Here is a 27,964-nt window from a genome sequence, read left to right as displayed (position 1 = left end):
CCTGCTCTGCTGGGCCCAACCGCTGCAAAAGTACTTTCTCCTGCCCGAACGCTAGCCGCGGCCCACAGTCTCGCCCGCTCGGCTGCCTGAGGCACGTCGTTTCCTCGTGTCCTTCGTCGGGCGTAATCGCCGCTTCTGCCCGACCCGCCGGCCCATCCCGCTGCAGTGATGTGCGACAAGGAGTTCATGTGGGCCCTGAAAAACGGAGACTTGGATGAGGTGAAGGACTATGTGGCTAAGGTGAGCGGGGATGCGCTGAGGTGGGGTGATCGTGAAGCCCACGGGGCACCAGGAACAGGGCCGGCGGGGGAGACTCCTGGATGCCGAAGGGCCTGGATCTGTGTGGCCCTTCGGTGCCGGGTAACCGCTGTGTTGCTAAGGCGGCTGTGGCCTCTCTCACCCCCTCGGTTAACTGGCGCCTTGGTAGTCTCTCTCGATCGTTACAGGCCGGCCCTCTGCTACACCGGTTACTGGAGTCTTTGAATGGGGCATTTCTCCATCTAGGCCTTGCGGGTTCCTGAGGAGTAACCTAAGCAGTTAGAAACAGGAACGATTTCTTGAACGTGCGGCCTGGTGGAGGTGGAACGGATTCAGAGGATTCGTTAACCGTGAAATTAGCTGCCCAAAATAGCCATAGTTAAATTTCTGAAACTTGGTGTCACTTCACTGTGAAAGTCTTAACTTGGGTGTGGCCCTTTTTCTCTCCTACATCACACAATATATGTTCGTGTGTGTATCATTTGCTTCGACTGATAAGGTTGCAGCTAGGGTGTTAGGAAATCTGATTCGTTTCCAAAAAGCCTTTTAACTTTGGGTACTCCATGATTTCATCTGAAGTCCATGTGTGTGTAGTAAACAGTACTGCAGTCTAATCACGCTATGTTTAGGGTTAAAGTATAAATATATATATACATATATATATATATATATGTATATATATTGTTAAGAAGCCCAAATTCAAAGCCGAACCCTAATTAATAGAAATAAATCCACTTTGTGAGGTACTTGGAAAGTTCTAAGCTAGCCTGCCTTTGCGTCTTAAAATTGCACTTTTTGTAATTTTAAGGAGAACTAGCATAATTTTTTTAAAAATTATTTTCCAAAAGTAGAATTTTGCAACAACTGCGAACATCTTGGTCCTCTTCCAAAAGTGTGAGCCTGCGGTCAAGATTTTAATTCTTAAAAGGTGTGAGCAGTAGTATCCTGCCTCACAGGCCTGTGTTAGAAAGCAAGCAGAAGCAGCTTTGTTTGTTTGTTTGTTTGTAACTACAGGATTGTACAAGGCTGATAGTTTTTTCTCCACCTGATGCAATTATAATTTAGATTTTTCACATGTATTTGTTCTGCTTAGTTGTTTGCAATGGATGTTTAAGGCAGGCTGCCTTCTGAACTGCCTTAGCTAGTAGCAGATAGAAACCTGAACCACCACCTCTTCAATGTAGGGTTATAGAAAAATACATCAACCACTAGCGGAACACCACACTATTCTCTCCAAGTAAGTGGCCCTTGTTTTTCCAGCCCCTGCTCAGACTTAAGGGATTTAGAATACAAAACATTAATAAAGACTTAAGTGACAAAAAAGTTACATGTTACCAAAAAATAACATGCATGAGACTGTTTGTGTTGTAGCAGTGTTAGCTTACAACTTCATGACTGAACCAACCATTCATCCAAACTAGAAATCGGGCAATCGTCCTACATATCTGAGGGTTGTCAAGACTCCCTTGCTTCGCTCTCCAGTCTCTAGCCCCCACTGTATTTTCTTGATTTGGTTTGCCCATTCTCCATTCTCATCGTCTTCAATAGTTCGCTGAAGGGATCAGTGTTTATTTAAGTATATTATTTTTCTCAGTAAACTTCCTTCTCTAACTTGATGATAGATTATATATCTTGTGACTCGACATCACTCCAACTCTTTCTTTTGGTCTACTGGGACATTGTGTTGTATTGGGAGATTGCTTTTCCTCTCTGTCTGAGAGCTGCACTCCAGACCCTGACTTGTACTTCTTGCTTTAGATTTGTCCATGTGCACTTACATTCTTTATGACCAACTCAGCTTCACCAGTTAGCCTCCCAGCTCATGAACTCATGTTCGTCCTCTTAGCCTAAATAGCACCTCTTCCCCCACCCCCAAAAGAACAACACTTCACCTTAAATGATCTTGAGCGCAGCTTCTTATCCTGTTTCACACTGTGGTTTTCCTGCATATCTGTCCTTCATTAGGTAGGCCCTGAGCCTTTGGATAGTAGATGCTATGTTCTTTTAAATCGTAGTATCTCCAGTGTAACCCATAATACATTAAAAGCATATGTTCTTAGTAAGAACTTCTCTTAGCCATAATTTTAATAGACTTCACTAGTTATGGAAAAGTAATTGCCACTCACTGGCTATTAGGTTTTGGAGGAGTTATAGTTAGACAAGGTTACCAACTAGCCCAACTTGGATTTAAACCAAAGATTGTCTGAATCTAAAGCATATACTTTTTTAAGAAAGCTGTCTCTGTCTGCTTTGAAGTAGTTAGGTTGTTTTTTTTTTTTTTCTGTTTTCTTGACTTACTAAGGCTTAGAGTCAACTCATTAAGAAAATAAGAGACTTGCTGAAAGAACTTAGTCCAAACTATGAAGACAGTTTAGATATAATTAGCATAAAGGCAAATAAATCTGGTAAACCTAAATTCTCACCAAATTGTCTTATTCAGTATAGGTCTGTAAGATAATTATTTGGTGGCTTGTGGCAATTTTTTTTAAATCATAATCTTGTTATTTATGTTTGTAATTATGATCCTGAAGAACAATCCAGAAAAAAGAAATATTGTGTCAGTCTGTTCCCCTTAGGGGGAAAAAATGGGCAACTAAATTACTGAGATTTCTATTCATAATTGCTTTAAAGAAGAATATGTTTTTAACATTTTATATATTTGGCCATTGTAATATAATATTCAGGTGTTATTTCATTCTTATCAAGTCAACCCATGAGACTAATTTTAGACATTTTATAGGTAATGATTTTGCCCAAGGTCTTGAAGCTCTCAAGTGGGTAGTAGGACAGGAACTTGAACTCATTCTCACAGGCTATGAAGGACTTTCTGAATTCCTTGCTATTAACCACTCAACACTCTGGTGGCCCTCATTGCTAAAAATCTCAGATAACAAAGGGAGTATGTTGCTTCTGTGTATATAAAAATTACAGATTGGGCCAAGATGATAATGGTCCCTTGACTATGTAGAGATAAGCCTACCACAGCCTTTGAGGATCCAAGGTTCCTTCTGGGGAGTGCTTGTGAGTTGTGCTGGTGGGTAGCCCTTAAACTCTCCAGCCGCTTTAATAGGTGTACTCTTGCTTACATATCCTTCTGTTTCACTGGCCGTGAAATACTATACATTAGGCCTCTAACTTCCCTTTCTCTGTGGTTTCTCTCCAACCCCATTCTAATTACATCTGCCTTGACACGTTAACAGGCTTGAAAAGCAACACTTGTGCACCATGTGAAAGGATAGGATCTGTCAAATCCAAGAAAGCTTCAAGTTTAATCTTTAGAAATTGCAAGCTTACTGGGATCATTTTTCCCTTTTTCCTTAAAAAAAAAATGTAGGCAATTTTAAAGTGGTTCAGATTCAGCATTTGTTGTTTTATGTCATTTTGTTTACTTTTTTAAAAATGTTTTTAAACTGGCAAGATGTTTTCCTTTATCACTTTGTTGTTCTTTCTGCCAGGTGTGCTGTAAGAAAGCTTATATCAGCCTGTGAGAAACGGAGGTGTTATCAGTAAACTCAGAAAATTTAGTACAGTATAAATGCTTATCTTTCTATTATAGGTTGTCTTTTTTTTCTCAGATAAAATAATAACAAAGGATCCTTCAACAAAAATATACAGAAGACAAAAATTACTTTATAATCCTAGTATCCTAATAATTTTAGGGGCTTAAAGAGATGGTCCAGTGGGCATAACATGCCCAAGCCTGAAGCCTGGAGTTCATATGGCCAGCTGGATTAGCTGAATCAGCAAAGTCTGGGTTTAAATAAGAGACTGCTTCTATGAGTAAGGTGGAGAATGATCAAGGAAGACACCCATCATCAACTTCTGGCCTTCACATACTCATGCACACACATGCAGTAGCACCTGTGTGCATACATGTTCAGCTACAGGTATAAGTGCATACTGTACAACATACACTCATGAGCAAGGGGCAAAGTCAGATGAATTCAGACACAGATTTGAATATGCAGCAATTGGAACTAAAAGATGACACCCCCTTCTCCTAGTCTCTGTGACCAAAGAGGTTCATGTAGTTAGTATCAGAAAATAATTGGAAATTTATTTACTCATTTATTTCCTCCATTTAAAAGTTCTTTAAACTCTCTGTACTTGCTCTCTTAATTTATCTTAAAAAATGCTTTATATTAAAATTAATTACTCTGAAACGATGTATGGTATTCCATTGTATAGGTTTAATATGTATAATGAATGGTAAGCCTTTTATTTTCAGTTTAGTTTTGCAATTAAATGATATTATAGTAATCATGTTTGTATTTTTAACAACTTTTAAGAATAGATCCATATTTTGAGCCTAAAGAGTATCATGGATTTAGATTCCCTTGGACACACATCACAAACAGCCCTAAGTGTCACTAAACATTTTTGTGTTTGCTCTTAGAAAGCTGGTAGTGTGCTATTGGTTGTGTGTTGCTTTAATTCATACTTCAATAATTGAACATTTTAGAGTAGTATTAGCCATTCATAGTCTTTTCCTGCTTGTTTTACTATTTCTTCCCTGCTCTGCACTCACCTCTTTGCGTTTGGGTCTTGTTCTTTTAGTTAGTCTGTCCAGGAACTTGCTTTGTAGCCTAGGCTGGCCTTGAACTTAGGTTCCTCCTGCCTTAGTCTTTCTGGCCCTACAGTAAAGGTATATCCCACAACATCCTATTCCCATTTCTTATTTTTACCTTTCGTTGATTTTTTTTTTAAATGTGTAGTTGGCCCATTTACAGGTTTGTGTGTGTCCTATAAATTAAGGGAGGTTTTCTTGTCATGTAACTATTGTTCTTGGTGTATTTCTTGATTTTTAGCTACGTGTTCTACAAGTCTTATGATAGGTTGTTAGTGCCTTTCTGTTACTTATTTGGAGTAGTTAAATAGGAGTGTAATTTGCTGAATTATTTAATATTGTGCCTGACATGCTGTCTTAATTAGGGTTATTATTACTGTGTTGAAACACCAAGACCAAAGGCAACCTGAGGAGGAAAAGGTTTACATGTCCCAGTCACAGCCCATTAAGGGAAGCCAGACAGGGTAGGGACCTAGAAGCAGGCAGGAGCTGAGGCAGAGGCAGACCATGGAGGGGTGCTGCTTACTAGCTTGTTTCTTATGGTGTACTCAGCCTGCTTTCTTATAAAATCTGGGACCACCAACCCAGGGATGGCACCACCCACAATGGACTGGGTTCTCCCCCATCAATCAACTAATTAAGAAAATGTCCTATAACTTAACTTGATCTTAGGGAATCATTTTCTCAATTGAGGTTCCCTCATCTCAAATGACTTTAGCCTGTGTTGACATAAAACCAACCAGCATACATGGTGATGTTCAGTGCTTATTAGCTGTTGTTAATAATTGTAATTGTGGTTATAGACAAAGCTCCCTAAAAGACACCTAGTTCACTTGAACATTCATGTTTATGTCTGCACTGTTCACAATAGCTAGGGAGTAGAGTCAGCCTAGATATCTACTAGTAGATTGAGAAAATGTACATGTTCAGAGTAGAATTTATACAGTCATAAAAAGATGAAATCATGACGTTTAGCAAAGAAATAGGTGAAACTAAGTCATTATGTTAAGTGAAGTAAGCAAATATTAAAAGGACAAATACTATTTTCTCCCGGTATAAAACATTTAAAATTGTGTGTGGGCCATGAAACAAGAAAGGAGGGAGATCATGAGAGGGAGAAAAATATGAAGGGAATGGGGGCAAAGATAGGGTAATAGGATCCATACGACATGAATGCAGAGGAGGTGATTGAATAAAGGAGGGGAACCAGTGACAGAATGGGATGCAGAAAAGACCAGTTAGAACACAGCATATTGATAACATATGTCTGAAAATTTCATGATAAAGTTCATTACTTTGCTACATGTTTTAAATTGCTCTAAAATAAGAGCAAAAGCAAAAGGTGTCATCTAGTTCAACTCTTACATAAGGAAAACTTGGACATTAAAGGCCTTACCCAGGGTCTTGCTAGTAGAATTGGGACTTTATTCAGTTTTCCTCAATCTGAATTGAGTGTGTTCTTTCATCAACTATTGTGTTTTCTAACTGAGTACTTTATACTAGCTACTCCCATGGTAATGTTAGGGCTGTTTTTGTCCTACTCTGCTTGGTAACGTTATGCTTTTTCAATCATTTTTTATTAACTTTGCTAGAATGAACTACATAAAGTATCTAACTTAGTATTAAGAATGAAGCTTAATTAGTAAGTTAGTTCACAGTCCTGAAGGTTCAAAAGCATGGAGCTGGCACTGACTCAGATGTAGTTTAGTCCCTGTTGGCCGTGCCACATCTTAGTGCATGGCAAGATTGAGAGTGGAGGAGGGGTGACAAACCAGCCACATAACAGATACCTTAGGCTAAAGAGCTGAAAGAGGTCAGACTCAGGCTTTAATAGTGGTCCTCTCTGAGAACTACCTAAATCCCTTCCCAGGGGCAGCAACTAGCCTTATAGTAGCAACCATACACATAGCTAAAATGTCATCAACTCTCACACTACAATATTGAGAACCAAGCTCCTATCACTGTTTATATTCAAGATTTTATTTATGTGTTTTGTTAAATGAATCTCATGACTTGTACAGTTATACCACTGTGGCATTTCAACATCTTGTACTGTCTCATACAGAGGTGTGGTTTTTTTTTTATTTTATTTTTGTTTGTTTGTTTGCTGTATTTGTACTATGGAGTTGGGTTTTTGTTTGTTTGGTTGGTTTTGGTTTTTTGTTTTGGTTGTTTTTTAACTTTTGGGAGCCAGAGTTTACATATAAATTCTAATTTTGTAAAATAAATCCTAGTAGACAGTAGACAGAGAAAGGGGAAGTAGAAGAGAAAATGAGAGTTCAAGTTTTACCTTAATGGATGCTTAAAAAAAAGAAACTCAAAAGGTGCATTTGTAGATGTAGAGTAGTCAGAACTATTTATAGATCTAAATAGTGCTTCCAAGAACTAGACAGCTCTCCTTCACCAGAAGCAGTCGGCAGTCTTGATGTGAGAGAGCCCTTCCATGTCTAGTGAAGCATTGGTCTCGTGGGGAGGAATGGGGCCAGGCTTGCCAGCGAGCGGAGCCCCTGTCCAGTCTTCTGGAGTTCCCTGCTGTATGATGTGAATCTTGATCTCCTGCCCACATAGGAAATGAACTCAAAACCCAAATATGACTAATTGGATGCTTCTGGCTAGAGCGGAATATAAAGGTTAAGCACAGTGAAGGGCAGTAAAAGATGTAGTAGCCACAAGGAAACACTCAGTTTAGAAAAACCACAGTAGTGGCCATCTGTTGTCCATGTTGTTCTTCTGACAGATTTTAATTTTTATTTCTTGACTGTAAGCCTTATATCTTATGCACTTCTCCACAGCCCCAAGAATACATGAATGTCTTGTTTAGTGTGTTCCACTTGTTAGTCAGTCTGAATGGAGTTCTGTTGCTCATTTTTAGTTGCTATCTCTTCCTGTTTTACTGACTTTTCTGAAGATAGACATTATCTTTATTTAAAAAAGGAGGAAAGTATCTTTGTATTTCCAGTTATTGTCACATTTCTCTTATCTATTATACAGTCTAGTTAAATTTGGATTGGATTGGTATCTGAAGAAACTATCCCTTTTTTCCTTCCTTTTTTTCTCAAAGTTGATTTACTATCTGTACCTCTTCTTCATGTAAATGATAGCTTTCTTTTCCTAGGAATAGCCCTTAGTCTTCAAATCTTGGTTGTTTTAAACTCGTTAAACTTTATGCAGTTCCCCATGATTTTAGTGACAATAGTTGACAAATTTTGACTTTGCCTTGTAACCATCATTTTGAAATTTTAATTTAGTGTTTTCAGAACCACCCACCTAACTTGGAAGTAAAGTTTTTCACTTGATTTTTCATGAAAAATAAGAATCATCAGTGTTTGTTTGGGGTTTTTTGTTTTGTTTTGTTTTGTTTCTTTTTTAATAGTAACATAAAAGCTCCTGTTCTGGGCTGGAGAGGTGGCTCAGCGGTTAAGAGCACTGACTGCTCTTCCAGAGGGCCTGAGTTCAATTTCTAGCAACCACATGGTGGCTCAAATAGATCTTTTAAAATGCACCCATTCAAGCCTCAGCATTCTCATCTGGAACAGAATCATGATGAAGTCAACTCACATGTTTCATGCAGTTTTTAAAGAGACAGTGTATGTGTCTAAACAGAGCAGCATCTACACATTGCAGCAGTAAGGCTTGCTATTTGTGTTGTCTGGGTAGATTATTTACTAAGGGGATGCTTAAAGGGGGCTGAGGCAAGAGGCTGGCAAACTTGCCTTTATTTTCATAAACGACCAGTTTGTCCATATTGTAGGACTTGTCAGCCAGATGTCTCTATCCCTGCTGTTGTGCAGTGACGGCATAGATAGCATGTAAACAACTAAACAGTCGAATGTGCTGTTTGTGTTCCAGTAAAACTTTACTTACCAGAAATAGGCAGCAGGCTTGATTTGACCTATTAGCCATAGATTGTTTACCTTTACATAAGACTGAAGTCAGAAAAATGAATCCATATATATAGACTAAATTTCTCCTTTATCTTCAAGATTTTGACATCTAAAATAAATAAGGTACGATAAAAATAGAAATTTTACTTTGAGGATGTTTTCAAAAATCCATTTCAGAAATCCTTATGGTTAAAGATATTGAACTGTAATGAAAACTGAAGCATAGAAAACCATGTGTGGGTAGAGATAGAAATTAAACTAAAATTATCTAAACTAAAAAGCATAATCTCTAGTAAATGTGAACCTTAGGCAAGAGATGTGGGTTTATTCTATGAAGTGAGCATTAGAAATCTTTATAAATGCGCAAACAGATTAACATAAGCTTTTAAACTGAACAGAATTTCTAGAGAATCTTTTCTGCTGTTAAAATAGGAAAGTATTCTAGAATTCTCTCCCCAGCTTTGGTGCCAGTCCCATGACCTGGTTTGGTTTCTAACTCCCCCAGTGAAAGAGAAGGCTAGTTAGCACAATTTCACTGGTTCATTCATAATTAAGTCAGCAAATGCCAGTTGAGCACCTACAGTGCCAGCCATTGTATTAGGTAAACATGAACACAACAAAAGTGAATGCTTCTTTGGGGGTTTTATTTGCATATGCAAGAAAAACAGCAAATATAATGATTATATGGGTTCTAGATAAACTGTTTTTCTTAAATATATGAAATATAGATAAAACTTAAGTAATAGCTCTACATTTTATTAATAAAATACAACTCTAAAAAATAGATGTATAAAATCCATGATAAATTAATATTTGGTTCCAATAGAAAAATCAAAACTGTAAAATAGCAGATTCAAATTAGAATTTCAGTTATGAGAAAAGAATATATTTTCTTTGTGTGCCCTGTTGTATGTAAATAGTGAACACAGTGTGCATAGAGGTTTTCGTATCATTTAACTATGTAGGTAAGGCTTACCCTCATCTTATAGTCAGAGAAGTGGGAACTGAGTAACTTTCCCTAGCTCTCACAGGAGGGTTTCAGCTCAGATTTAGTCACTCCAAAAGAGCTTTCCTGTTTCTTCCCCACCACCGTGTATTCTACATTTGAGAACTACAAATGGTGAGGGTAGGGTGCAGTCTTCTTCCTCCTTTCCATTTGTTTCCCTCCCTTGTTGTGGGTTTATTTACAAATAGAACCTTGGATCTGTAACCCATTAAACAGAACAGCAGATACTTTCCAGGCTGCAGAACCTTCATTTTTGTAAGTGAAGCTGCATTTTTACTTCCTTTTTCAAACTGAGGACCACAGAATTTTGAGATTTTGAGTGTTTTACTTTTACTTTAATAAGGCTTGCTTGGTGTGTGTGTGTGTGTGTGTGTGTGTGTGTGTGTGTGTGCGCGCACGTGTGTGTGTGTGCGCGCGCGCGCGTGCGCGTGTGCATGCACACGCAGACTCCCACCCCCTTGGCTATTGAATTCTTAGTTTTATACCACAAGTAAAAAATTTTTTTAAAAGCAAATTACTATTTTATTTACAAAATGTATGTTTGACTAATTACTTTTAGACCTACCATCTAAAGAAGAAATTTTAACAGTTTAGCAAATAAACTGGCTATATAAAAATTTAAGAATCTTTCATAATTTGAATTATTTAATTGGTTTTTTTTTCTTCTTCTTCTTCTTCTTTTTTTTGGAGCTGGGGACCAAACCCAGGGCCTTACACTTGCTAGGCAAGTGTTCTACCACTGAGCTAAATCCCCAACCTAATTGGTTATTTTTAACAAAAGCCACCCTAAGTTGAAGTAAATGCATAAGTAGGAGATACAATAAGGGTCTTGACTTCATGGGTTATTCAACTATAGAAAGTGATCACTGTGGTTATGATTATAACTAGTAATAAGAAACTATCCTTAAAAATATTTGAAGTATTTTAAGAGGCTACATTATTATATATTCTATTAATTGAGTTTGTGCCTATTAAGTAATTTATAGTTGTAAGAATTACTATTTGTTACTTTAAATGAGTTAAGATTCACACTTATTTATAAATCAATTTACTTCTTCCAAACAAGGAATAGGAATATAGGAGATCTATATCATACCTTTTTTACTTTCTGTTGCTACCTTTTCTATATTAGAAAGTCCACATAAAGTATCAAAGCTTTTCTCACCTCTTTTGACTGCTTTACCGTCAAAAGTAGATTGGATCCCATTGCTATGCTGAAATTTATAATTCTGGAACTGCTCTGCACTGCATGCTAACATCACTGGTACAGTGATATGATTCTTTGCAAAATTATATCCTAAGGTAAAAGTTTTAGCTAGTAAGGTAGATGGAGTAGGAGAATGAGGCACACACAGGAAAAGGGTAGGAAATGATGGGCCAGAATATCCTTCTCAAAAGGATCTGTTTAAAAAAACATTAAACACTCCAATGTTAAGGTATTCTAAATAGGACAGGAAATACTTAACACTAACTGAATGACTACGAACATTGGCTCAGCTGCGGTAAATTTAATCCACTTGCTGCTAGGTTTCTACTCAGTCAGGTGTCCAGTGTTAACTTACACACTGTCCTACAAAATAGTCACACATAGCCTGCTTTTTAGTAGCTTTAATTTAGTCTCTTGTGATAGTACACTATGAACTTACCCCTTAGATCTTGGTTTCACAAAATGTGCACATTTGGGAATCAAAGGAAGAAAATTATTTATTTCTTTTCATCTGAAGAATGACCTAGAGAAAGTTATCAGCAGAAATCAGGTGGCCATTTAATTTAGAATGTGTTCCTGTCTGTGATTCTATTATTCACATGAACCTAACCTAGGGCAGTTTAAGATCCATACAAGATCTGAGACTTAGGAGAAAATCTGTGGCACTTAAACGTATGCCACATAAGACAAGTGGAGTCTTTAAACCGTAGGATGTTTCCATTTGTGTTAGACTAGTTTTTACACACACATGCCACAGATTTCTAGTCATGTTTATATTTCATAAGATGAGTTAGGGAAATAGTAGAGGCAGAGATTGAAGAAGACTGAGAAAGTAGACCTAGTAAATATTGCCATCCTTTAATGGCATCTCTGCCTTCATCTGCTGGAGAACGGTGTGCTCACTCACTTCTCGTTACAGTGTTTTTTCCCTGAGTTTTCTTGCTTGTCCACATAAAGATACATAACTAAGCATTTTTAAAGTTTAAAGTTAATGTTTCTGCTTTTTTGCTTTGAATTCTCCTTTATCATTTATTAATAGTCTTAGTTTTGTAGTTAAATATGCCTTAAAATATATGCTATCATAATCAAAGCCATAATAAACTCTGGTTGAGGCTTGAAAGTAACATGACTCACAATGTAGAAGTAGAAGTTGTAGTCTGTGATCCCTGTGAGCCTTTAAAAATCTAACAAGAGGGGTGGGGGATTTAGCTCAGCGATAGAACACTTGCCTAGCGAGCGCAAGGCCCTGGGTTCGGTCCCCAGCTCCGGAAAAAAAAAAAAAATCTAACAAGATAAGGCACAGTGAAAGGTAAACTGCCAGGGAGGTAAGTTTTTGATCACTCTTGACCCAGTCCCTACAAGTTATGCTCTTCGTAGGACAAAACTAATGGCACTCCTCTTACATGCTTGCTTTTCCTGGAAGGCAGCTAGTTCTTTGTCCCAGTCGGAACTTTGTTTCATCTTAAGGAGGTAAAATTGTACCTTTCTTACCATAAATATTTGTTTAGTTAAATCAAGTAAGATAGTATGTCTCTTTCTGATGCCAAGTTTCATCTTTTCTAACCTTTGCCTACTTTTATAAGTAAAATATAGAATAACTACATTTTTAAACAACATTCTTACTTTGAAAGTAATTCCTTTTCTCCTTACTTTATTTAGTGTTGTGTTAAATGTTTTGTTGAACAGTATATCAGGTGGTAAGTAAGGATATGGCTATCCGTAGGGCTTTGTCTTTCCAGAACCGTTTTCATAGCCATGAGTGCAGAAAAACCTTTCCTGCTCTAGGAAGTGAGAAAACAGCGAAGTTGTAGACCAATGTAAAGGTAGCTGTGGATGACTTGAGTATCAGTGCAGCCTCCAACTAAGACCCCACAAGCTTATTGGTACCCATGTGGTAGGTAGCAACACATGCCTAACTAGAAACCTGAAGCTTCTGACCAGAGCTCTTTTCCACCCTCTCTTCACAGAAAATAGGAAGTAAGCAGATAATGAAAATGTAAGATTTAAATAGTGAAGGTTCCTAACTTCTCAGAGAGTGTGATTCTCAAAGCAGGCTCTTTTCTTATAATGTATTTTTGTCTTGCTTTGGAAGACTGATGGCTAATGCCAGAATTAGTTGGTAAGTCGTCTCATCCCTTCTGTTTTCCAGAATTGTGTAGAACAGGTATGAAGACTTCCCTTAAGTATATGGTCACATTGAGCAATGAGTCTATCACAGGGCAGGAAGTTTCCATGTGAGATCATCTGTAGAGTCTGGTACTGGCATTTGTGCCTTTACCCTTTTCTTGTTAATGTTTCATAGTGTGTGATCAGGTGTGTTGATCTTCCTGAATAAACTTTTGATTTCTCTCCATGGTATCTTGTTTTCAATTTATTTGATTTCTACTCTGACCTTTATTCTTTTGTCGTATTTACTTTAAGTTGCTTTTTTTCTAATTATTTTGGTGAATGTAGAAAAGGCATTTTCTTAAAGCCTTTCACCTTTCTAATACATTTAATGCTATAAATGTCTTTTCAGTGTTGCTTTGCAGAGAGTCTATCTAGAGACTTTCTTTTTGTTTACTCATACAGTGATATTACTTGTCAGCTAAAGTAAGAATTGTAATACAAGTATGAAGGGATAAAGGAGAAAGTTTAAAAACACTGCTTTATTTCATAGGTACTATGCAGTCTTGTAATAAGAATACAACATTGTGATTCAGATGAGTATCTTCTTAACAAAAGCACCTTACTGGGTACTTAATAAGGTCATTTACTATATTTCATTACAAGAGTCCATACATATAATACTGATATGAAAAGGGAAAGATAATAATGGAAAAAAAAACTTTTATCAGTGATTGATCTTATCAGTATCCCTTGTTGACTTGTATTTCTGCATTTGTAAGTAGACTGAAATGTGAGATGGACAGCAAATCACCTTTATTACTTAAATTTGTCTCTAAACAATATGTATTAGGTTAAGCTGTGTGCGTGTGTTTGTATTTTCAAGCTGTTCTGTGGAAACTAGCTTTAACCCAGTTTTGGATAGTCTTAGTTCAAATATACACTAATACCTAGATTTGTTAGTAGAGTGCTTACACTGCATACACAAAGTCCTAGGTTTTGTCCTCATTTCCACATAAAACCAGGTATGTACGTACCTGTGGTCCCACCATCCTTAGCTGTATAGTGAGTTCAAGGTCAGTTGGAACTACATGAAGCCCTGTCTCAATGGATAGGATAGAAAAGCAGGTGGACAGACAGACAGATGGGTTAAACCAACACCAGTGGTCCATAAAAATGATACTTAACCTTTACTAAATGTTTTGCTCTATTAAGCACTATGCAACATATTCTTTATTTATTATCATAGTTGAATTTAAACATTGTTGGCTGTACAGACAGTCTTAATTCTATCTTATCATTGAGGAGTACTCACTTAGGAAGTGAGTAGTCTCTGCTCTCATAACATGGAAAGGTTGGAACACTACCCATTCTCCTCCAGGGGTAAAATACTATATACATATCTTTATATGTGTATATTTTAAGTCCCTATTTTAACAGGTGTCACATTAGGTGTCACATGCTCCATTGGAAAACAGATTATATATACATGGTGGTTCTGTAACAAAACACCAGTGAGGTTGGTAGCTGTCCAGATTTTTAAGTATACTTTTTATATTTTTAAAGTATATTCTTTGATGTGAGCTCAACAACAAAATCATCCAACTACAAAGCATTTAAATCACACATCTTTCAGGGAATGTCCTCATCACAAAACTGTTTGGCTGTATTGACTTTAAGAACACCCTGTTAGAAGTCACTGCTTCCAACTGTAGTCTTAACTTACAAAGGTTATTTTATCATCCATTAACTCAGAAGAGGAAATTAATTTCTGATGAAACTCAGGCTTCTTTAGCAACAGTATATTTGAAATTTTTATGTGGAGTTAAGCGCTTTGGTTGGCTTATCCAGTTTCGCCCCCACAACAAGTGCTGTGAAAGCTAGGTACTTAGATCTCCACCTTAAATTATGAAAACTCATACATAAGAACACAAGTAACTTGCCTAGTGTTTAGTGTTGATAAAATGCATATTTTTAACTCATAGTTCATACTAGGAAGAGGTAAAAAAGAAAAATGTGGTCTCTGCTCCCAGAATTTTCATCCTATTGAGAAAGAAGGCATATACATGTAAAAAGCGGCAAAAGCACTCTATACCTAAATGACTGCCGTGGTTTTGCGGGAGGGAAAGCTTACTATACCTGTAAATGATGATGCTAAGAGAGATCTTGAGTTTGGATGGAATCCATAGTATATATATTGAGAAGGACAAAAAGGACTAAGTGAAAGGATGGGAATTGAGGGCTTAAAGCACAGATTGTAATGGCTATGAAATGTTAAGGCTTTGACATCTTTATCCTGACTTGGGTTTGGTGAATTGACTGAACTGTGAAAAGTGTGTTTGTTGAGAAAGCTAACTTTAGGCATTTTGTTATTATGTAAAACCTGAAATCTCCCTTCAGAAGGAAACAAATTTGAATTGGAAGCATCTCTAGAAAAAGAGTGGCATTCGATCGATAATTTGTTACTAATTGAACCACATTTTAAAATAATTGTTTTAGCTTCACATTTGGTGTGTAAAGAACCCCTTATCCTAGGGTAGTTTGAAGATTAGAAATAAATTATATATATACCTTGATACCACAAATTCATGTTGGTCACTAGAACACTAATTTTTTGACATTATGTCCCCTATTATCAAGGGTAAGCCATAGTCTCTGGTAACAGTGTGACCATGAGTTTGTTTTTGTTTACAAAAACTATTATTTTCAAATTAGGTCATCTCCACACACTGCATGGTAAGCTACATGCATTGGAAGCCATGCCTGGTTTTGTTCATCATTGTTTACCCAGTGCCTACTTACTACACCACTGTAGTAAATACTGAAAGAATGAAGTGAATTCATTCTTTATAAGTATTATTTCTGATAATGAAACAGGTCATAAAAAATTACAGAATCTCAGTACTTATACTTATAGTCTTGTTTGGTTACATGGTGACAGTATTCTGACTGTCGTTATTAGAAGTGTTGGAACACAAACAGTAGTTCATTATAGTTCATTGCATTTAGCATTGTTTTCAGCTTGTCTAATGACTTGAGTGCCATATGTTATTGTGCAGGATGTGACTTCTTTATGTTTTCATTTCACTTTGCAAAAAATGCAGTTTTCTTGAAACTTTTTGAAGTTTTTAAGAAGTTAAAAAATATCAGATGCCTCAACATTTTCCTATAAATGTCTTTTTTGTTAAAAGGGAGAAGATGTCAACCGGACACTAGAGGGTGGGAGGAAGCCTCTTCACTATGCTGCAGATTGTGGACAGCTTGAAATCCTGGAATTTCTGCTGCTGAAAGGAGCAGATATTAATGTATGTACCAAACGTACATTATACTTAATATATACAATGTATGCCATTCTAGGAAACATTCGTCCTATGCTCTTGGAAATTGTTTGCTGTAGGCTTGTAAAATGGTTACTTTTAATACTATAGTCCTATACAAACTATTTCGTTTTTTTTAAGCTAATGAACAATTTGCTCTCTCCCCCTTAGCTGTTGCTTTTCAAGTTCTAAAGCTTGCCAAGTTAACACTGTAGGTAGTAGACGCTGTCGTGTACTAAATCATAGGACCCTGAAGTCTTAGACTACATTGGCCTGCTCTATGGGGCAAGTGTGAGAAAGTTATCAAGCAGGAGCAATCATCTCCTGCCTGAGCCCTCTGTAATTTAAGGATTTAGGACATTGTTTTGGTAATCATGATAGTCAAAGAGATGACTTTTCACCACATCAGGTGATTGGGCCCAATTTGGCATTCTTCTCTGACTCCTCATTGGCATTTTGACCCCTCTTCTTCCTCTCTGGATCACACTGGCATTTCTACAATAGTGGGAAAGATAGTTTCAGAGAAACTAATTGTCACATCAGTGACAGATAAAAGAATTGAGATTAGGTCAGATTTCTACTCCATCCTGACTCCTGAGAAAAGGCATTGCTTGTATACTTTGGCTTCTTGATCATTTTTTAAGGAACCAGAGACTTAAAAAAAGAAAAAGTAGGTAAAATTATCTCTTTGATATTCTGTAGGCTCCAGATAAACATCATATCACCCCTCTTCTGTCTGCTGTCTATGAGGGTCATGTTTCCTGTGTGAAATTGCTTCTGTCAAAGGTAAGGTCAATGTTCATTTTTATGGCTTATTTTAAAACCCTCGCTACTTTGTAACTATTTAAGCTAAATGTGGCTGCAGGGATAGAAAACTAAAGCCAGTATACAAAATTGAGATCTAGAATAGTGTTAGTTACACTAACTGGCTACAGACTGTCGGCTTCCAGTTTGTGATGGCTAAGGAGCTTGGACTAGTTTCCTTCATAGGAAAATCTTGCTAGGCCAAAGAAGTCAGCTAAAGTAAGTAATGTAAAAAATGCCATCATTGTGGAAGAATGCAATTGCACACTGACACAGGGTTATAGACCCCACTTTGAGTAACATGGGTTTGAGATTTTACACTTTATTTTCTGTAGTCTACACTATAAAAGATATCAGAGGTGTTCTCTATACACCTAGTTGACATGATTGAGATGGTGATGAGTCTAGGAGCTTTCTGATATTCTCATCTCTGTTAATATAGACTGTGATATAGGATCCAGGCTTAGGAGTAACTAATTAGTAGCAACCTCTAGCTGTGTTATATGCTGTAAGGGAAGAAATATCTATAGAATAAGTTACCGAGCTTACATTTCATGACTATACATGGGACCTTATATTACTGCCTGCCGAAAGAAAGCGGCAAGGAAAAAGAGGAAATAGGTTGGTAAGTGCATATAAAGGTTTGCCAATTTCCTGACACAAAATATCTACATTATTAGTAAAGAGTAATTTTTATTAATAACTAGGCGGAGGGTGAGCTTTACATTTTTGTTGCTAGAGTTTTAATATAACAGAGAATTAGGGATGATAAAGTACTTTTATCTTAACACTGACTACCTCCTTAGAGCTCTGCAGTGTGACTTGTAACATTAGTTCCATATCAAACAAAAACTAGGTATCTGTAATTGTGTGGTTTTCATCCTTTTGTACTCTGTATGTCTATTAAATACTTTAATATTTAACCATATTTTGCTATGAATAACTCAGACCTTCAAAAACCAAAATAAATAAAATTGGTATTCCTTATGCCATTATAATGAATCTAGTATCAATAATAATGTGTGGGCTCATCCACTATCATTGTCTAGTTTCATCCCTGGGGTTTTTTTCCTTACTGTTTCAAAGACTTACTACTAAAGGATACAAATACCAAATCAAGGTTCATGAAAGATTTATTCTAATAGTAATTAAACTGTTTATAGTGAAGGGACTTAAACCCAGTTTAGGTAAAATTCAGGAAAGTATTACTGGCTTGTGTAACTGTACAATTGAGCAAAGTTCAGTCCTGGACTGACACCACAAAGCATGTTTTCTTCCTCAGCATCGACTGTCCATGGCTTACTCTGGTCTTCTGGCTAAGTAAAATAGCTAAAGAAAGTGGGTGTTTTGTTCTCTGAAAAGAAAAACCTCTGGGATCCTTTTAGATAAGATTGTTTATTAAACTCAGTATGTTCTTTCTTTCCTCTTAGCCATTTCTTGAATAGGTGAATATGGGAATTTCTTTCCCATACACTTGTTTTTCTTTATAGGAAAACAAAGCAAGATATAGTTATCTAGAGAGGAGCCAGTCTCTGGTCCATATTCTTTCATTTCAAATATACTTCTTCAACTCAGATGTATGTTTGTAAGTTTCTGCTGATAAAGAATGTTCTACAACAGGGAATTCTTAAAAAAAGATAAATTTGATTCACACACTTATTAGGCCACACCTTGGTGTCCTAATAAATGTTTATAAGTATGTGCCAAGTTACTGAATTATCTTGACTAGCTATTTTATATTCTTTTGTATTCCTTGTTTCATTGTCAAATGACTTTGGAGAAGTCTCTATTGGCGGGTTAGTTACAATTGTGTGGAGCTGGTTGTCTTAAGAATTTTTTTGTGGGGCTGGAGAGATGGCTCAGCGGTTAACAGCACTGGCTGCTCTTCCAGAGATCCTGAGTTCAATTCCCAGCAACCGCGTGGTGGCTCCAAACCATCTGTAATGGAATCCGATGCCCTCTTCTGGTGCATCTGAAGACCGTGCACTCATTGTACATAAAATAAATGAATAAATATTTTTTTAAAAAAGAATTTTTTTGTAAAGCAATTGAGAAAATTTTAGTTCTGCTTTCTCAAAATTAATTACTTTGCTTTTATTATTGTAAGAGCTTTTTAAATGCTGTAGTTTCTCTCTTTCTCAATCAGTAGTGCTCCTTTAGGTTTTTGGTTTTTTTGTTTTTTGTTTTTTGGGGTTTTTTTAGCATGAAACTTAGGTTCATTTCAAGTCCCTGTATAGTTGAATCATCAGGAAAGTATCTGGTATATTTTGGTACTTGAACTGAGAAATAGATAATATACAATATAAGAATGGGCTGGAAATCTACCCTTATAGCACAAACAAATATATGATGAGCCCAAAGGGAGGACCATTTTTATTCAAATTATTCACTAACTCAAACCCAGTAGATATGTTTAGTTTCAAATAATTTTTAGGACCACTGACTCTCAATCTTACCATGCCTTTCTCAGTTGCCCTATTTTAAGGAGAGGTTGCACCATAAAGAGACTAGTAACATGCTTTAGTTTCAGAATTTACCCTGTAATAACTGAAGAACTATTATGATATCTTTATAAATCTCATACACAAATGTGTCATGATAAATGTATTACTTTCATCCATTTAGCTCTTTCAAGCTGGAGTACATCATTCTTCTAGATGGTTTCTGCTGGTAACATGTACTGCGTGTTGTAACACCTATTCTCAGTTCTATTTCTCAGTAGATTGGCTTTAAGAAAATTCCTATGGGGGGTGTTGGGGCTTTAGCTCAGTGGCCCTGGGTTCGGTCCCCAGCTCTGAAAAAAAAAAAGAAAAGAAAAGAAAAGAAAATTCCTTAGCAGCTCTTTGTCTTGTCTTTTGTAGCATAGGCCCAGTACTCATCACATGCAGCCCATAAGAGGAGAAAATAATTCACAGCTAAATAACATTCGCAATGTGCAAATACTGTTTTGAGTGTTTAAAATACATCAGGTCACCTAATTTATTCCAACCATCCCTCAAACTAAAAATGATGGAAAGAGCGCATATTTTTGTTGAGAAAATGGCAGAGAAGTGAGGAAACTTGCCCACATTCACACAGCTGGTAAGAAGGTGTGTTAGTTCATTTTCTGCTGGTTTTAAAACAAAATGGCAGAACTTGTTTATAATGAATAGGAATTCAGTTGACTGTTGGCTTTGAAGGCTGGGAAGTATAAGCATATGGTACTAGTAACTTTCAAGAGCCACTGTGCTCCATCATCCTTTATCAAGTTGATAAACAAGACTAACCATCACAGGGCCAGGCATTTAAACCAGGCCAGTTTGCCTCCAGTTCTCCTCTCTACTACATGTTAGCCTAATCAGTATGCCATGTATATAAGCTATGTGCTGCAGTGCCTAGCACTATGAGTTGACAGTAAATACTAAGACTAGTGGGAATTGATAGACTTTTCAGAATTGGGAAGACTTGCTGCTCTCAGGAGTGAGGGTTCCTGAAGCATACTACATGAAAGGACTTTGTTTCAAGGACTAACACAATTTTCTCTAGAGCTTAGACTACTGAAAGAGCTCAATACTGAATGTCCTTGGAGAAAACAACTGAGAGATGCATTTGTACTTATCCCATTCTATTTTCATGAAAAAAAAAAAGTTATGTGAAACCTTCTAATTTTTTTATTCTTCCTAACAAAAAAGTTTACATTAGAGACAGTAACATCTCAGTTCACAAGAAGTAACAGAATTAATGCACATCATTATATCTGTAACTGTAAATTGACGATAGTCACTCTGTCGATTATAAATAAAATGAAATATAAGATTGTGCAACATTGCTCTTATGAATGGTGTCTTGGGGGTGGGGGTCTTACAGGCATAAGTAGCTACTTGGTAAGCTTTTGAAGTTCTTGACTCTTAAAAGCTAAATGAAGTTGGAGCTGGAAGAAGACATTCGTAAAGTACCTGTGCAAAGCTAAGGACAACCTGAGTTCAGATCCCTAGTACCCACGTAAAAGGTGGGCATAGCAGTGCTCAAGTGTAATCTCAGTCACTGGGGAGAACTCGTTAGCCAGTCAGACTAGCCATTTGGTGAGTTCCAGGGTTAGTGAGAGATCCTGTCTCCAAAAAGAAAGTAGAACAGCTAAGGAAAACATACAGCATTGACAGCAGAGGTCCTTATGGACCTCTGGCATCTACACAGTACATGTAAACATATTCGGCATGCACATACCAAACTTTAAAGGGTTAGAGTTTGTTAGAGATGATTGTGTAGGAAGACAAAGAACAGCTGAGACAATAGCAGCAACACTTAGCCCACCAGGTCAAAGTGACCTTTCAGCCAGTACTGTAATTAATGTGTGTCATTTCTCCATTCCACAGTGAGTATATCGTTACAGGGAGGGTAGTACAAATGGAGACTCTTAGCCTTAAAGTTCAGAGACATACATTGAAGATCTGGATCAATAGCATAAAACCAGTAAATCAATGAACACATGAACCCAGTTGATAGTCTTCATGCTCTGAACACTCTGAGGATCAGAGAATGTAGTATAGTGATCATTCTGTTTTTAATATGGTATTTGCCTCCCTGATATATTTGTACATGTGATCCTTTTCTGTGCCAGCTAGACTGTGAACTAGGAGAAATCATCTCTCTCTCCCTCTCTCTTCAGTGTCCTACGGCATAGTAACATGTACTATAGTGCGAGGGTGTAGTTGTTCCTAAATATGTAGTTGCACCATGAGACAGGCATACTGTTTTTTTCATTAAACAAATATGTCATGAGCATTAGTGAATTTGAGGTACTGTCCAAGGTGTCATGTTATAAAAATGACTACAGTAAAGACTCTGTCATAATGGAATGCAGCCTGGGTCTATAAAGTTGTCTGTTACCTCCAGTGAGGAATAAAAAGAGTGGAGCTCAGTTGTAACAAAATCCATGCCCACCACCACCACCACCACACCCTTGTTAACAGACTCTAAGCAACACTGTCTCAAGATAAGATGCCTAGTGGTTACAGTTCAAGGCTGAGCCACTAGCTCTGTGATATGTACACACACATACATACACACACACACACACAGTCATCAGCCCACCATCCATACCCTGTCAACCCAGTGGTCCTTATGGTTCTAGAGTGAATGTTACACCTGCAGGGATTATCTGTTTTTGAAAAGAAAGATGGGGAAAGGGATTAAGAATGTTCTTCTGGGCTTTTACTGAAGAAAAAAAAAAAAAATAGAAAGGCATAAGAGAAACTGAAATTATACCAGATGGCTACCTCTAGCTTAAAGGGAGGCTTGGAATTCCATTTCTTTTTTACCTCTGTGTGAAGGAAAAATAGAAATAAAGAAGTTTGGTCTCCAAGAGAGCCAACCTGCAGTGTTCAGCACAATATACATGCTACCATATGATAAACAATACGTGACGGACAGCAGAAGCAAGAGCCAGCTCCCAGACAGACTCCACAGACATAACAACTGAGTAGAAGCCCATTAAAGGGAAGAACAAATTAGTTTTTGCTCCTCTGCATTTTCTAGTTGGTGGAATATTTAATATCAAATAAAAGAAAATGCACTGTTTTAGTTTAAACATCAGGAATATATAGAACAAAGTGAAATGCATCCTCAGATTTCAGAGACCTCATTTTCTAAAACCTTCATTTCAGATAGTAACAAGTACTTCAGAAAGAGAAAATGGAAAATGCCTTTATAATGTTTTTTAAAAGTTTTCATTATTAGAGTAGAAAACTTTTTGAGGGTATTATATATGTTTTTCTTAAGCAAAATAAACGTAGCATAATTAAATATTTCTTTGAAGATTTATCATCAATATCATCCTGTTGGGACTTTTTGCTAGGCCATGAGAATGCAGAGGCTAATAGGATTGGCTCCTGCTGCAGTGTATGTACAGGGCGAAGGAGCAAGTTTTAAGGCAAGATGTCAGCTTATTTTAGGAGATATTGTGAGATTTGATGGAGATAAATTCCAAAGCAGATAGGGAGGGAGGGAGAGTGAGGCTTAAAATGTTAAGGTAGGTTATTTGGGGTAAGGATAAAGACGGAAATTCTTGATTGATTCTTCTTAGGCAAGAGTTAATATGTAAGAAAGGAGGGAACTGAAAAAAGAAGTCAAGTATTCTCTTGGAGTCCAGGGAACTATGTTCAGTAAAGGGTAGCATTAAAATACCATGTACCACAACAGAACTTGTAAGTCAGTCAACAGGAGCTCAGAAACTTAGAGTGTCTTCTTAAAAGTGTAAAAGGGAATTGTCATTCATGGCAGAAGCTTAAACAAAAGAAGTTGCAGGTACAAGATGGAGACACCAAGAGGTACAATAGGGTTTTAGAAGCTACATGTACCAAGAACAACAGGTAATATTATAGTTTGCTTTCTGTTACTGTGATAAACACCATGACCAAAATCAACCTAGGGAAGGAAAAATTTTACAGTTTACACTTCCAGATCATTGTACATCATTGAGAGGTGTCAGGGCAGACTCAAGAGCAGGAACTGTAGCAGAGACTATGGAAAGACACTGCTTTCTGTCTCTCTGGCTCTTGCCATAAGTGGAAGGCTCTTAGGAAAGGGAAGATTGTCTGCATTGTGTTTGAGAACGATTGCCCAGATGGATATGAGTAGTCTGGATGGCATGATTAAGAATAAAACCAGATAGGAAACGGTTGCATCTCAGTGCAGATCCTGAAAGTAATGATTGCAATGGAGATGCAAGGATGGGTGGGAAATGTTAAGACAGTGCAGAGGTAGGGAGTGCTTATGTAGAAAGTCAACAAGAAAAGCTTTAGTGTGTTTACATTTCTTTGTGAGTTCTTCACCATGAGAGAACACGGAAAAGGAATATGCCTGTAGAGAAAGGTGACAGACTTGGTTTAGGTAAGTTCTCCAGCATGGAACTAAAGGTTGGAGATACTTGAGATCGATCATGGAAAGCATCTGAGCAAGTGTCACTGCGATCCATATAGAACGGGTATAATACACAGCACAGCCAGAGAGTGGCGGGCTTAGAAAAGGGAAGGAAGGGCTGGCGACCAGCAGAGCAGAGATCCTGGCTTGAGTTGAGGATGGTGTATTAAGTTAGGAAGTTACCCAGGGAACTCAGCATTGAGAGAACATTACTACTATATTTCAAAGTAATTTTAGAGCAACTTGGGTCAGTTGCCAGTTGCATGCTGGATTAATTTTTCCTCTTTTTTATTTTTAAAGGAAAAGGATCTCAGATCTTAGTCCCTATTTGTAGCAACCCGACCAGTCCTCATATTTCATTTGTCTTTCAGAGACTACAGCTGAATATCCTTTTAATTTGGGCTAGTGACATGGGCACAGACAGTGTATGCTTTTACAAATTATCACCTGAAGTAGGCCAGCTGTGCAGCTACCCACCCCAGCTGCCAACCAGCCACCCTGCCCCAGCTGCCATCATGCCTAATCCCTTAAGTTGGAGGTAGATAGATGTATACCACCTTTCCATCAAAGGGACAAAAAAGTACCCATGGGAGGACAACAAACAAAATAACCTATGTCCTTAGATAGCCTTCTGAGACAAATCTGCCTCCATTCTATTTTACCAGTTTACCCTAACAGTAATGAAGAGGTTTAAGAGTTTCTTTGCAGATGAATGAATAAGACTGAGAGGCTTAGGCTGTCAGCCAAGGTATATCACTGCACTGCACTGTGTACAACTCCCTCCGTTTGTAAGGGCTGCACAGAGTAGCAGTATTGGAATAATAGAAACGTAGCTAAGGTTAGTGGTTCCTCAGTGCCACAGTAAGCAGTACTCGCCTCAAGTAGTTAAACATTGTCAGTACATTTTAACTTGGAGAGTCCACATCCGGTTTTTACAGACAAGTATATAATAGTTAATCCTAAAGTACACAAAATTTGTCAAGCTAAAAGATCTCCAGGGAGAATGACAGGCAAAGCCAGGAAAGTATCTAATGATAGTACTTTATGGGAAATGATATGTCATGAAAATGTATGAAGAAGCCTAGATTCAAATAACTATTTAAATTTGCAAAGAAAATGATGCACTAAGTATATGAAAGTAGGAGTCTGAGGAAGAGGGTGTTGGTAAGCTAAGATTCATCTGTAGCAGGAAATCAAAGCTAGTAACTCAAATAGTAACAGGAATATATTATCTAAAGCTATGGAAATGATCACATAACTAAAAATGAATTCACAAGAACAACTTGCTTTCTCAAGAAAGGAATGGGGCCAGATATACCCAAATTCTCGGTAACTTTATTAGTCTCAAAAACTACTTTCCTTAATATTCTCACCCATGTTGAAATGGGTTCATTGTTTTTTGTTCTTATACGATTGACTTTTAGTGTCATGTAAAATACTAATATTTGTTATATCTAGCCTATAGCATTAAAAGTATTTTTATTTTGTCAGCTAAATGTTGGGACAATAGAAATTTGCTCTAATATAAACTTTTTGAAAAGCTGTTGGTCTGTTGAGAGAATTGAGAGCCTGAGAAGTGGAAGCTGGATAGCTGGAACTTTAAGGAGCCGGAATCTTTCAGTTGTTTGATCTAGGTGAAGCCATCGTTAAGTGAGCTCCAACTCTCTGTGGTCACCCCCACTGTTCCCAATAACTCTTCCCCATGCTGTGTGTGTGTGTGTGTGTGTGTGTGTGTGTGTGTGTGTGTGTGTGTGTGTCCATCTACTAGAAAGTAACTGACCTTCCAAAATATAAGTAAAACTAAGCCACTGTTTTTCAGTGCTGATGCTGAGTTGTTGGGGGTTTAAATGACAATGTCCCCCATAGGCTCATATTTGATGCTTGGTCCCTGTTTGGTGGAAGAAGGATTAGATGTGTGGCCTTGGAGGAGATATGTCACTGCAATTGGACTTTGGGATTTCCAAAGTCTACACTATTCCCAGTCCCTTGCTCTCTACTTTGGATTGTGGATCAAATGTAAGCTCTTAGCTACTGCTGTAGTGTCATGCCTGCTGTTGTTGCTTCCCTCCAAAATGTTCATTGACTAACTCCAAAACTTTAAGCAAGCCCCCAATTAAATACTTTCTTCTAAAAATTGCCTTGGTCATGGTGTTTCTTCTCAGCAATAGAAGAGTAATTAAGGCAGTTGTTTTGTTTCTTACAATTTCTAACACCTAAAAAGTAATACTACATTTAAATGTTCTTTTTTATCTTATTGTATGTATGTAAATGTGGGCATGTACATGTCATAGCTCAGTGTGAAGGACAGAGGACAACTGTCCAGAGTTGGTTCAGACCTTCCACCATGAACTCCAGGATCAGAGTAAACAAAGGCCTATGCCACATGGCCACCTCTGGCACTCGCTGTTCCCTAGTGCGAGCTCAGCTAAGGAAAGCTCTCTCCTCTCTTTTTCAGGGTGCTGATAAGACTGTGAAAGGCCCAGATGGACTGACCGCCCTTGAAGCCACTGACAACCAGGCAATCAAAGCTCTTCTCCAGTGATGGATGGATGGACTGATAACTTGGGAAGAATGACTCTCCTGTGGCCTCACACTGCTGCCTGTCTGTCTGTCACTTTCTATCTGCCAGCTTCTTCAGCTAAATACTTTAAGAGGGTGAAGGGAGAGAGAAATTCATAACAAATCAGACTGCCAGGGGGGAATTAAACATGTTTTGGAGGAGCAGTGGGGAATGTGATGAGACTTTTACTGGGATTCCTGAACAAACCAGCCTGTTTTTCATTTCCAGTAAAATATACAGCTTATACCCAAGGGAGAGCAGAAATACCGTCTGCTGGAATCCTTGGACCTTCTCAGCTCCCTAGTGATTTCTTAATTAGTGTACTGAAGGTCTGGCCACACAAGGCCAACTCTTCCTATTTGGTGGCCCTAGCTGTGAGCAGTAGTGGCTGCTGTTCTGTCAACTTAGGGTGCTGAGATAAGCAATTAGCTCCAGCCTTCCTTCTGCCTTAAGAATGCACTCTCCTGGGGGCTCCTGGCTGGTTAAGAGCGCTGCCTGCAGTTAGTGACCAAAACCTCTCTCGAATGACTTTAGTCTTTATGTAAGAGCTTAGATAAGGTTAGGAGCAGCGCACTCCTCAATTGCTGGATGACTAAACTTTGGATTTTCTCTCCCCTTTCACATCAATTTCATGTCTCTTTTAGATAAAACTGACTAGTTTTATTTATAAAATGTTAAATTCTAGGAGCCTAAAGGAGGAACCATTCCAGTAGGCTGATTTCTTTTTTCTCCTTTAGACTCAGACATTTATATAACATTGAAACACTTTGAGACTCCTTCTGGTAGTAAAGGAGATTTAAAAATAAAATCATAGCCATAAGCGTGTTAGTATCCTATAAAGAGAGAACAGTTGTCTTAGTACCTATGGATTTTCTTCATTTGTTATTTGAGTGAACCAGCCTTAGTTGTGTTTGGAGAATGAAGAATATTCTTTGGAATGCCTCTCTAAGACCCACCGTGGATGCTGATTTTGTAGTGCACCAAAGGTATCACTGGGGTGAGATGTACTCTATTTGGACAGATGGAATCTCATCCCTTCAAAAACATTCTTGTTACCAGGTTTCCCTGAGCTGGTAATAGACTCTAGCTGGGCCAATACCACCGCACCTGCATGGTGTTTTTATCTTAACAATCATTCATTGCATACATGTGACAACTTCAAAATGCATTCTGTGTTCTTATAATACAGTGCCCTAAAACGGTGTTCTAGGATCTGCAGATAAGAGAGACTTATCTCTAAATTTTTCTTTCATGAACAATAAAATAAATTAAAATGTACAACCTTAAATTTGATGGCCGACATTTAAAGTTATTAAGATGTCTTTGGCTTTTAATTTGCCATCTACACAGGCTTACAA

The 27,964-nt window shown here is 37.6% G+C and overlaps 1 protein-coding gene and 1 long non-coding RNA gene across 5 annotated transcripts in view; one reads left to right on the top strand and one right to left on the bottom strand.

The window, feature by feature from the left end:
* The window catches only part of LOC147994801 (uncharacterized), a 340,279-nt gene that overhangs the window by 261,709 nt on the left and 50,606 nt on the right, over positions 1–27,964 (bottom strand). The window lies entirely within an intron of this gene.
* Mtpn (myotrophin) lies at positions 50–27,426 on the top strand. The gene is made up of 4 exons (NM_024374.4): positions 50–240; positions 16,220–16,333; positions 17,048–17,131; positions 26,502–27,426. The coding sequence occupies exons 1-4, from the start codon at positions 169–171 to the stop codon at positions 26,586–26,588; spliced, it is 357 nt and encodes a 118-aa protein (NP_077350.1). The 5' UTR covers positions 50–168; the 3' UTR covers positions 26,589–27,426.

The sequence above is a fragment of the Rattus norvegicus genome, chromosome 4 (genome assembly GCF_021556685.1).
Source record: "Rattus norvegicus strain SHRSP/BbbUtx chromosome 4, alternate assembly SHRSP_T2T, whole genome shotgun sequence".
NCBI classification, from domain to species: Eukaryota; Metazoa; Chordata; class Mammalia; order Rodentia; family Muridae; genus Rattus; species Rattus norvegicus.
The sequence above is the reverse complement of the archived record's forward strand: the minus strand, read 5'-3'. Positions and strand labels throughout refer to the sequence as shown.